This window comes from Triturus cristatus, chromosome 3_1 (genome assembly GCF_964204655.1).
Source record: "Triturus cristatus chromosome 3_1, aTriCri1.1, whole genome shotgun sequence".
Classification (NCBI taxonomy): domain Eukaryota; kingdom Metazoa; phylum Chordata; class Amphibia; order Caudata; family Salamandridae; genus Triturus; species Triturus cristatus.
The window spans coordinates 876886989-876898990 of record NC_140583.1 but is presented as its reverse complement, the minus strand read 5'-3'; the positions used below and the strand labels follow the sequence as shown (position 1 = coordinate 876898990).

General features: G+C 48.1%; 1 protein-coding gene across 2 annotated transcripts in view; it reads left to right on the top strand.

Moving 5' to 3' along the window:
* The window catches only part of DHRS9 (dehydrogenase/reductase 9), a 125497-nt gene that overhangs the window by 103334 nt on the left and 10161 nt on the right, over window positions 1–12002 (top strand). For both annotated transcript variants that reach the window (XM_085645363.1, XM_085645364.1), the window contains exon 4: window positions 7656–7819. In XM_085645363.1, coding sequence (XP_085501489.1) covers window positions 7656–7819 — 164 coding nt within the window. The remainder of the gene's footprint in view (window positions 1–7655; window positions 7820–12002) is intronic.

Here is a 12002-nt window from a genome sequence, read left to right as displayed (position 1 = left end):
TAAGGGATCAGCCCGTCCGCCGTCTGCGGAGTCACAGAAGGAAACAGGGCTACACTCCCATCAGAGTCCGATCTCTGGGTGTCCACCTCCGAGGTAGTCAGATCGCCGATCCCTGCCGTGCCTCGGAGGGAGGAGACCGCAAGGATCGCTGTTTCCTTGTCCTTCTGCACCTGTTGGGACGTTGGGCGGAGCTGCATATCTCTTCTGCGCAGCCTGTGCGAGCTGCGCTGCCCTGTCGACCGACCTTCTCGTGCTGTGGAAGTCAAAGTCTGAGAGGCTGTCCTCGATTGTCTTTCCGGCTCCATCACCTCCAGCCACTCCTCCGCGTCGCTGGGGCTTTCAAAGAAATAAGTCTTCCGTTTGTAAATGATCCGTAGCCGCGCCGGGAAGAGAAGGGCGTACTGTAGATTCAATTCCCGCAGCTTCCTTTTAACTGCCTGGAAGGAGGAGCGCTGCTTCTGCACCATCTTTGTGTAGTCTGGGTACAGCGAGTCCATAGTGTTCTCGAATCTAATTTGGGGCACGTCTCTATATTTCTGCAACAGCACATCTCGATCCCTGTAGTTGAGCAATTTAAGTATGAGTGGTATTGGCGGCGCCCCGGGTTTCGGACGGCCCGCAGGAATCCTGTGTGCCCGCTCTATGCAGAAATGATCGGAAAGCCCCTCAGAGGTGACGTGTTCCCTGAGCCATCCCTCCATGTATCGGACAGCGTCAGCCCCCTCGCTTCCTTCCGGCATACCAATGACGCGGATATTGTTCCTTCGCGCTCTCCCTTCTGCATCCTCCATGCGCTCCATCAAGGTGGCGACCTGGGTCTGTAGTTGTTTGATATGGGTGGTGTTTTGGGTCTGTTGGGGGGAGAGGACACCCAGCTCCACAGCATGGTCCTTCACCTTGTCGGCAAGCTTAGTATGACCACACACTATGTGGACGGCCCCCAAAGGCAGCGGTGCAGTCTGGATGGTAGCTGCCGGACAATGAGTGAATGGGGCAGATCTGAAGCCGGCGGCAGGTAAAGGACTGCTTAGAGAAAGTGGAGAGAGCGTGTGCTGCGCTACAGAGCTGGTGGGGGCATAGCGCACTGGGTGCCACCATAGAGAGAAGGCCACACAGGTCGCCTGGAAGACTTCGCCCCCAGCCTCCCTAGGAGGGCATAGACCTGTGCACCTACACTGTGAAACACGGCTGCAATTGAGGTGCCCTGAGCACTGCATTGGGCACCGAAGACAGGACCAGGGGTCAACCAGCCTGAGCCAGCGCTAATAATTACTCTGGAGACCGACGGCGGAGCTGGCCGGGGCAGCTACATAGTGAGGGGCCTGGTGGACACGGCAGACAGCCCAACGGCGACAGTGGACGAGGATTCCCCACAGTGTGGCAAGGGATACGACCCCTGGTAGTTTCGTGATGGGGCGAGTGAAGGGCAAGCAACAGGAAAGCGAGACGGGCACTGACCGTGTCCCAGACGCAGCAGCATCCATGGACGCTTCCTCGCAGGCCAGCTGTATACCTCCTACCAACGCAGTGGATACGATGGACAAACTGGACTTAATCTTACAGGAAGTGAGAGACTCGAGGAAAGCTTTAGAAACTCAAATCGGCGCCCTCACAACCGGCCTGTCGCTGCTCAGAGCTGATCATACTAAGCTTGCCGACAAGGTGAAGGACCATGCTGTGGAGCTGGGTGTCCTCTCCCCCCAACAGACCCAAAACACCACCCATATCAAACAACTACAGACCCAGGTCGCCACCTTGATGGAGCGCATGGAGGATGCAGAAGGGAGAGCGCGAAGGAACAATATCCGCGTCATTGGTATGCCGGAAGGAAGCGAGGGGGCTGACGCTGTCCGATACATGGAGGGATGGCTCAGGGAACACGTCACCTCTGAGGGGCTTTCCGATCATTTCTGCATAGAGCGGGCACACAGGATTCCTGCGGGCCGTCCGAAACCCGGGGCGCCGCCAATACCACTCATACTTAAATTGCTCAACTACAGGGATCGAGATGTGCTGTTGCAGAAATATAGAGACGTGCCCCAAATTAGATTCGAGAAGACTATGGACTCGCTGTACCCAGACTACACAAAGATGGTGCAGAAGCAGCGCTCCTCCTTCCAGGCAGTTAAAAGGAAGCTGCGGGAATTGAATCTACAGTACGCCCTTCTCTTCCCGGCGCGGCTACGGATCATTTACAAACGGAAGACTTATTTCTTTGAAAGCCCCAGCGACGCGGAGGAGTGGCTGGAGGTGATGGAGCCGGAAAGACAATCGAGGACAGCCTCTCAGACTTTGACTTCCACAGCACGAGAAGGTCGGTCGACAGGGCAGCGCAGCTCGCACAGGCTGCGCAGAAGAGATATGCAGCTCCGCCCAACGTCCCAACAGGTGCAGAAGGACAAGGAAACAGCGATCCTTGCGGTCTCCTCCCTCCGAGGCACGGCAGGGATCGGCGATCTGACTACCTCGGAGGTGGACACCCAGAGATCGGACTCTGATGGGAGTGTAGCCCTGTTTCCTTCTGTGACTCCGCAGACGGCGGACGGGCTGATCCCTTAGTGGGTTGGACTGTGCTGTGAACCCGGACCCGAACAGAACAGTAACGCACATGGTTGCTAGCTCCTTATTATCATAATTGTTATAACGGTATTGTATTTGTTGTATACACAGCCCGGGGGATGCGTGACCACCGTAGCACCCCAGAGTCAGAGTATGCGTTGGATGGGTAGGTTTGGCCACGTACCCCAATATGTGAAAAGCCTTGTTTGAATGCTGGGTTGGTTTTTATGTTTTTTCTTTGGTTGGGTGGTTCGGTTTAGTTTTACAATCGGACCGAGTATTGGGTATTATAGGGGTGGGAACTAGTGCTTGGTTGTGCGCTCTCTTAGGTTGGCACAGCAGGGTGCAAGATAGGGTGACCATGTGGTGGCTAAACTTGGATAAGCGATACACATGCGGAATAAATACACCATCAGAACGTGGAATGTCCGGGGACTGGGCTCAGTTCAGAAACGCCATAGGATACACGCACAGCTGTTGAGGCGCAGGGCGCAGATAGTCTACCTACAGGAGTCTTATATGGTTGAGCTGGAGGTTGGGAAACTTCGTAAAAAATGGAAGGGGCAGGTTTTTTCTACCACATGTTCGGGATTTGCGCGAGGTGCCACAATATGGGTCAGGCATGGAGTGCCCTTTACGCCGGTGGAGCAAAGAGTGGGCCAGCAGGGGAGGTACATCCTGGTGTGGGGTACCCTGGATGGCAGACCAGTAGTTCTGGGCTCTATATATGCGCCGAACTCAGAGCAGGAGAGGTTCCTGGGTGCACTGTTGGTTGCCTTAGCTGGATGGGAGGGTCACCCAAGGATAATCGGTGGGGACTGCAACGCTGTGATGAATGTGGACTCGCATCCACCCCTACATGGGACAGGGGTCTGCAAGCAGGCAGGTGCGCTGTGTGGATGGGCGGAGGGATGGGGGTTGTGCGATGTTTGGAGGATGAGACACCCAACCCATAGGGAATACTCCTTTTATTCACCAGTACACATGCTACACACGAGAATTGATAGGATGTACTGTTCAAATAACATTGCGATGCAGGTGACGGATACCACTTATTTGGCGAAATCTTTTTCTGATCATAATCCACTGGAAGTGGTGATCGAGTGGGGGAGGATACCCACCCCAGTGCCTACATGGCGGTTGTGGCCCCAAATGCTAGAAGACTTAGTATTTTGCTCCGCTATATTGGACACTATTCAGCATTATTTTACTGAAAATAGTAACACGGCATCTACTAGATTAATCGAGTGGGACGCCTTTAAAACGGTGGTCCACGGGAAGGCAATAGGGGTGACGGTGGGTGCCCGGCAAGAGGTTCCTAAATCCCTTATGGAGATAGAAGGAAAGCTCAATAAGTTGGAGCAGGAAGCCGTGCAGATCGCCGACAAGCGGGCACCCCTGCAGGAGGCTAGAATTAGACATTCTGAACTCCTGGAATCACTCAGGGTCATAGACCATCAAAGGTACACGCAATTGTGCCATGCAGAGGCGGACAAGGCAGGGACCCTGCTGGCAAAATTGTTAAGGGACGACCCCCCTAACGTAGTTATCAGTGAGGTCACTACCACCACAGGAGAAGTGGTGTCCACCCAAGGAGAGATAAATGAGGCTTTCAGGCAATATTACGAGTGACTCTACAGTGAACCTGGGGACGTACTGGACGCAGACGTAGATGAGTTTTTAATTGTGGCTCCCTGCCCCCGGCTATCGGCAGACGCGCAGAAAGGATTACTAGGTCCCATTGCGAAATCAGAAATCAAAGCCGCCATTAAGGGCCTCCGCAGGAATAAAACCCCCGGGATGGATGGTCTGCCAGCCGAATTTTATGCTACCTTCGCGGAAATACTCGTGCCCCATTTGGAAATTTTATAGAAAGAAGCACTGGACAAGGGAAGCTTGCCCCTCACTATGAAACAGGCGCTGGTGGTGTCACTCCCGAAACCAGGCAGGGACCCCACCGACATGGCCAGTTACCGCCCGCTATCATTGCTAACGACGGAGTATAAAATACTTAGCAAAGTGCTGGCGAATAGACTCCTGCCGAACTTGCATAAACTGATCCATATGGATCAGACGGGTTTTTTACCTGCGCGAAGTACATCATTGAACACGAGGAAATTGCACCATCTGCTTGCGGAGGCCCACGAAACACTATGATTACGCGGGTTGTATCTCACTTGATATGCGACAAGCATTCGACTCGTTAAATGGGACTACATATTCAAGGCCCTAGGAAGATACGGATTGCCAGAAGAATACGTCCGGTGGATCCGCCTCCTCTACAACGCCCCTACGGCTTGAGCGCGAACGGGAGGGCACATATCGGCAGAATACCAGATACGTAGGGGAACGAGACAGGGGTGCCCGCTGTCGCTACTTATTTTTATATTATCACTAGAACCTATGGCATTGAAGATTAGGGCGGAATTAGGGGAAATGGGGATCAGGGTGGGACGTATCGACGTATGCAGATGACATTGTCTTATACTTGCGCGACCTCCGTACACCTGTGGACGCCATGGCAGCGATGTTTCTGCGCTTTGAGCAGTTCTCGGGCTAGCTATTAACCCAACGAAATTGACGGTATTTTACTTTAAGGAACAGGCGCCCATGCGGGACTTCTTGTTTGGTACTCTACAGTTCAAGGTGGCACCTCACACGTTTAAGTATCTAGGCATCCAAGTTTATTGGTCCCAGGCAGACATGATAGAGGGCAACCTACACAGAGCCCTTAGGGCCTTACGAGCTAGCATTACCTTTTGGACTGCTCTGCCACTGTCAGTTGCAGGCAGGGCGGCAATAGCAAAAATGGTGGTCCTCCCAAGGCTGCTTTATTATTTTACAAACATACCACTTCTGCTCCCGGGCACCACTTTCAAACTAATGAACACACTACTAATTGACCTTATTTGGGGACAGGCAGGCGGAGAATCAGCCTTAAGAAGTTACAATGCAGCACTTCTGGAGGCGGTCTGGGAGTGCCTCATCTTAGAGCTTATTTCTATGCCTGTCAATTGCAGTGGCTGGCCTTCTGGACAGCAGGGCGTAACCTACAGGAAATAGGGATGACTGAACAGGATGTTGAAAGAGGGGCTCTACACACCCTCTTGCTACCGCACAGTAGAATCCTGCGGGATCTCCCCCCCTTTTGCGCACGGCGTTGCGCTGCTGGAGGGCAGCCCTGCAGTACACTGGAGCATCCCCTGCGTACGCCGGGAACATACCTCTGCTCGGTATACCTTTACAAGATGGACGCTTGACGTTGCGCAGGCTGGCGCCTTGGTCGGATGTGGCGGTCAGCACGGTGGCGGACCTTTTCGGAGACGGGGTACTAATGGACCACGATAATTTCGTCCGAGAAACCGGAGTTCCGGACCACCTATATCTCTTACACGCAGCACTAATGCAATACGTCTGAACACATTGGGCCCCACAAAGACAAGAGCCCTCCACGAATGACCTGGTTAAAACACTGTACTATATGGGGAGGGGTCGGCACCTTATTAAATGGCTGTACGTAGGGCTGCGCTCCCATACACAAATAGACATGACGCCGCTGCTAAGAGCATGGGAGGGTGACATAGGCAGAGCCTTAGAAGACAAGGAATGGGAGAGGGTAGTGGAGCACCCAAAGAAGGTATCAAGGAATGCGAGGTTCAAATACATCCAAACCATGATCTTACACAGGGCGTATCTTACACCGCGCAAGATTAGACAAGATGTACCCAACTACACAACATCATTGCCCCAGATGTCGATTAGAGGGAGCAGACCTTATACATATACGATATGGTCCTGCCACAGAATTGGAGGGTATTGGGACTCGATCAGACGCCATACAGCGGAGATTACACACAGGGAGATACCCGCTACAATCAAGAGCTGCATATTGGGATTAAGGGAGGGAACTACCAGATATAAAGTACAGAACAGGTTTGTGAACGTAGCACTTCTATTGGCGGTGCGGGCGATCACCATTAGATGGAAATCAAAAACGCCGCCCACAATATATGCATGGCATACTGAAGTGGTGAGATGGGGGGGAGCAGAGAGTGCAGCACTGAGACGGAAGGAAGCGAGAGGGTTAAGGAGGACTCCTATTGCGATGGAGTGGGATGTCATGTTGGAGGCGGGTCGAGCCTTGGACGTAGACTTTACTACCACTAATAACAACAGGCAGGGTAGTGTATGAGGCCAGGATACGGACAGACAAGTACAAAAAGTAAGGAATTCGCAAAGTGTTTGGTGTGTGAAGCAATTATGTACAGGCCGACAATGTCAGCGGGGGATGTGTATGGGCCCAGGACGAAGGGGAGGGGGAAGGGAACTCTAGAGTTGCGGGTTATATGTTATTTGTGGAGATAAACAATATGGTAAGCAATTGCAGGAGTAGAGAACAGCTGCGGAAAGCTGACATGATGTTATTTAACACTACAAGTCATGTGATAGAATTATTCTGCAATGTCACACCACTGTATGAAACGTGCAAATTTTGAAAATCAATAAAATTATGTTTAAAAAAAAATGTGGGTACAATAAATACTTAGAAGTAAAGTCAACCCCAACTACAGTGTTAAATTCTACATGAAGGAATCCAATTTATGAGGGCAGAATCTGATCTTTCAAATTCTGTGAATCAGCAGTAGGACTTGCCTCTAATACAGTCCTTTTGTATGCACCTAATTTGACTCCTGTGAGTTTGTTTTTTCAGTGTCATAATAGCTCTTTATCAACCGAGCAGTTACAGTAAATATTGCGCATTGGTATTATGAACATCACCGCCTACTGAGCATATTACAGCAATTATGTTTTTTATTTACATTCGTTGTTTAAAACCACTCTTTGTCTGTTCTATCAATGTGTGCAGCTGTACGACTCTGTATAGTCATGTCTTTTATGAACATTGGAATCTCGCATTTCTGTGTCAATAAGTTTACGTTTTTTAAATAATTTATTAGTGTAATGTGCTGTCACTTTCTTCAAATCATTTTGCACGAACAGCCTCCCCAAGAAGGCATTTTATTAAAATATAAATACAGTGGATTGAATATGCACAATGCAGGTTGAGTTGCAGTAATTATATGTTTCTCTTTCAGGCGGGACATGAAAGCTTTTGGCGTAAAGGTGTCTATAATTGAGCCTGGACTATTCAAAACAGGACTAGCTGACCCTGAGAGAGTTCTAAGAGAAAAAATGGAAATTTTTCAGCAGCTTCCACCTGCAGTTAAATATCAGTATGGAAATGACTTTGTACGAAAAGGTGGGTGAAGAATATGGGTACCGCTTATCTGAGCAAAAGCTAAAAGCTGAGTACTTCTACATGTATTGATTTGAAATGCTTTGCTGCTAGGTGCCTCATTAAACATTCCATTAAGTTCTGTGGTGGGCCTTTGGGGGAGAGAAGGTTATGGAACCCCTTGGAGGCACATGGCTGCCACCCACCCATGGTTACAGTGGTGCCTGGTGGGTGCTGGGTTGTTCTTCCGCCCGCAGCCCTGTCCTTCTGCGTCTGTGGTGTTCACTGAGTTGGAAATCACATCCAGTAAAACCTGGTCTGGAAACACCAGACAAGTCATAGTTGCCCAGAAGTGAATCGCCCAACTGCAGATACCTGTCCAGGCAACTCTTAAGGATGGCCTTGGTACAGCAAACACACAAAAGGTGATAGAGGAATGCTTGCAATACGCCTAACCACTGGCCACTGCTGGGGGGCATTCCAGCCCATCGTTCTTTTTCCCACCATGCCAACTCTTACTTTCTACCAAGTCATATGAAAATCAGTCTTGGCCTTGCTCCAGTAATATCAGTCCAGCCCAAACTGCCCGGTGAGGTACTCCCTAAACTGGAACACAAGCTATACAAGACTGGTTTCACCCTTCAAACCGGTGACGCTTGGTCCCATTACTTAGAATCAAACAAAGTATCAGCATATTTGGAATTCACATCAGGTAAAACCAGGACTAGTATTTCTGGACCTGGTAATTTGAGGTCCGGAAACACTAGACAACTCGTAGTTGCTGTTAGTTGGCTATCCCCAATCCAGGGATATCACACCAGGCAACTATTAATTATGAACTTAGTATTAAGAAACATTTCTACTGTGTTTGCCCCACACTTTTTGAAGAAAGTATCTGTAGAAAACATAAGCATTCATGCAGACCCTTGCTGCTACATTTTTCATGGTTACGCGTTTGTGTTGCCCATTGTGTTATTCCAGACATGTATTGGTTTGAAAGTGTCAATAGGGAGCACCATGCTATTCCTCAGACCCAATGGTGAGGGATGTTTATTTTCCATTTGTTCTGCCTCATAAATTAATCTCTACAGTCCTATCACAATCCACACAATCTAAGCCTCTCTGCTGGCCCTAACCCTCCGCAAAAAACACACTAATCACATCTCAGGAATAATCTCATGACTCTTAAAATGTAGCTACTTTATTAGAAATGCTACTTTGGAAAGGTAAATCTCACCCTTTATGCACCTTGTTGTGGGAATTAAACAACATGTTCCAAAGACGTCATCTTGGATAGGTTCTACATGGTGAAGGATGCACTTTTTGTGGTTCAGGTTTGAATACAACAAGCACGCTTTACTAAAATTCCAACAAAACGAAGTGTTGTGGTTAAGTTAAAGAGAACTTTGCCAAAGCAGTTATGGTGCTTCCTCAGACAAAACAGTTTGAAAACTGTTTCTAGTCTAGGAAACAGAAAACTAGATATTGCCAACCCTAATTTCTCAACCCCTCACCATCGGTGTCACATGCAGAATGTACCAATGTTGGAAACTAACATCTTTTCCATGGTGTACTTCCAAATCTTTGACTGTTTTTCTGGCTGTAGGACTCTGTGAGGTTTACCCCTACTAACCAATGGTAAAAAGATTGTGCTCTTACGTTCAACAGAACAAAATTGGCATATACTCGATTGTCATATTTAACTTACGTATAAGTCCCTTGTATACGGGACAAAAATGTATACCCAGGACCTATAAATTAAATGTCAAAAGTGGACTGCAGCACCTATTGTGCCATTCACCAGAGTGACAGTGTAAACTTGACGGCAGGTCTATCATGTGTAGCCTAGATATGCAGTTTTAAACTGCAAATTTGACCTGTCATAATGACTCCTTTTGACAAGCCTAAACTTTCCTTTAAAGTATGATTAAGTCACCCCTATTAAGGCTTTTCTGTCCATAATACAGAGCATGTGACATTTAAAAGTAGGACATGTAAAAGTTTAATGTTAAACATGTCTTTACAGTAAAAATGTCCCAAAAGTTACTTTTACTGTAGCAGACTTGGCTGTTCCATAGGTAGTTTTGCGAAGCAATATTAAAATGTAAGAATTTTATCTCTGGCTAGCAAACAGCTACAAATCTTATTCTTTGACATTTTAAAATATATTTTAGCCCAATTCACTGGTAAAGTTGGATTTGTAATAAATACTTTGAAAGAGATACTTTTTAGAAAGTTGCCTTTTCCCTTCGTAAACCTCTGGAGGCCCATTTGCAATAGCTCCAACTGTCACCCAGGAGCTGAATAGCCTCCTTTATGACACATGAACTTTCTCCCAGAACTAAGACAAAGACCTTGGGTGTGGGGAAGTATTCTATTTGTCTGGGAGGGTGACCATCGGTGGGGTGCCAAGGAACTTGATTAACTTAAAAGAGGATTACCCTATCACATACAAATGTTAGTTGACACCTGGGCAAGGCCAGCCTTTGTTTCCTCAGTCAGCCAGGCACTTTTCTCAGTGGGAGAGGAGAGGTTGCTCATTTTCCTGGCCACACCTCTGGGGTAGACACAGGAGCTCTGCAAAGAGGAAGGTTCTTCCATCTTGCTTTTAGGTGGAGAGAAGCACTGTGGGATTGTTTGCAGTCAGGCATACAGGAAAGGCTGCAAAAGTGGGTACAGTCAACCCTGGGAAATGTTATCCTATTGGTTATGTAATGGCCAGGAAAGTCCCCAAGGTTGGTGCGAGGCATAAATGTGGCATCCCCAGTACTCTCCTCAAAACACTTTCTTGACCGGTGTAAGAACTGAAGAGGACTGTCCCTGCTGTATCTGACCTGTGAAGAGCCTAGAAGACTGGGAATGCTCTCCCTTTTCTACTCAAGACAAAGACGTGAAATTCAAGACTCATATGGCTGACCTCTTCCTCAATCTACCTCAGGCTGCAGTAACACAAGAAGCTACGAGACCTTTACTAGCGACTGCCCAAATGACGAGTTCCAACTGGACTCATCTGGACCCTGTTGTGGGCCTCTGCAGGAGTGAGTACTGCCCCCCAACTGCTGTCCCAAAGGCCCCACTTCTAGCATTTCCTGAAACCTGGGAATTACAGGATGGCCGGGACAACCTACCCAGCTAATCTGAGTCAGGTTGCTCCCACTCAGAGTTTTCTGTAGCACCAAATCCGATTCAGTTGGACCTTGCAGAGAAGATGTCCGGCCTCATGGTTCCCTCTTATGCTACAGCCTGCAGTTTTGCCCATCTCGAAGAATCTAAGCTCCATTAAAGTAACTAAGTCCAATGGTTGTAATCTTTACCGGACTAAGGTGCCAAAAGTATATGGCTGGTGAAGGACCTTCCTTAGGCATGAATTTCAGATTTCTCCCACTCTGGGCTTTGTCGCCTGAGCATTTTTGATTTCCATTTCAGAGACTAAGACCCAAGGTAAAAACCTCTGACACATTCAAACCTGGTTTCCATATCTGACCCATGCTCCATCACGGTCTGTCTTAACTTGCGCATAGCTATCAGTCAGGTGCAACCAAATGACCTCAGTTGGTGCTTAACGCAATTTGATGCTATTTTGAACCTTAAACGTTAAAACTTCATAACTCCAGGTTCCCTTATTGGATGTTTGTTGTTTGGTGTCATTTTATTTATTAAAATGTACTCTGATTTTCGAAATTGGTTTGAGGTTTATCTTGTGTTGTGTTTTGACTTTATTGCTGTTTTGGTACTACATAAATACTTTTCACATTGACTCTAAATTAAGCCTGCCTGCTTGTGTCATACCTACCAGGGGGTTGAGCTCAGGTTAATTTAGTTACTATAATGCTTTTCCCTGACAAGGGTTGAGGTCAATAATTGAGGTGATTATTCACCCCCTCAATGAACACTAACATTTCTTACAACCCACGAGTATCCATTCTAAACCTTTGCCCTCATAATGTTACACACTTCGAAAGACTAATCCCTTATGGCTTATCATGGCCTTGTCCCTCTTTTCAGTAGCTTCACAACATCACACTATGGTACCCAAGGAGCCTGTCCTGGCTAGTCCCAGTAGACCTTGACTAGTCTGGTCTGTCTCCATTGCACAATTCCCAAAGCTTTCTTATTCCCCTTCTTTATGTTCATGGTTTAGCGGCCTGACAAGTCTAGGCTTGGTCCACACCTATAACATTACATTTACCCAAGAAATAAAAAGAAG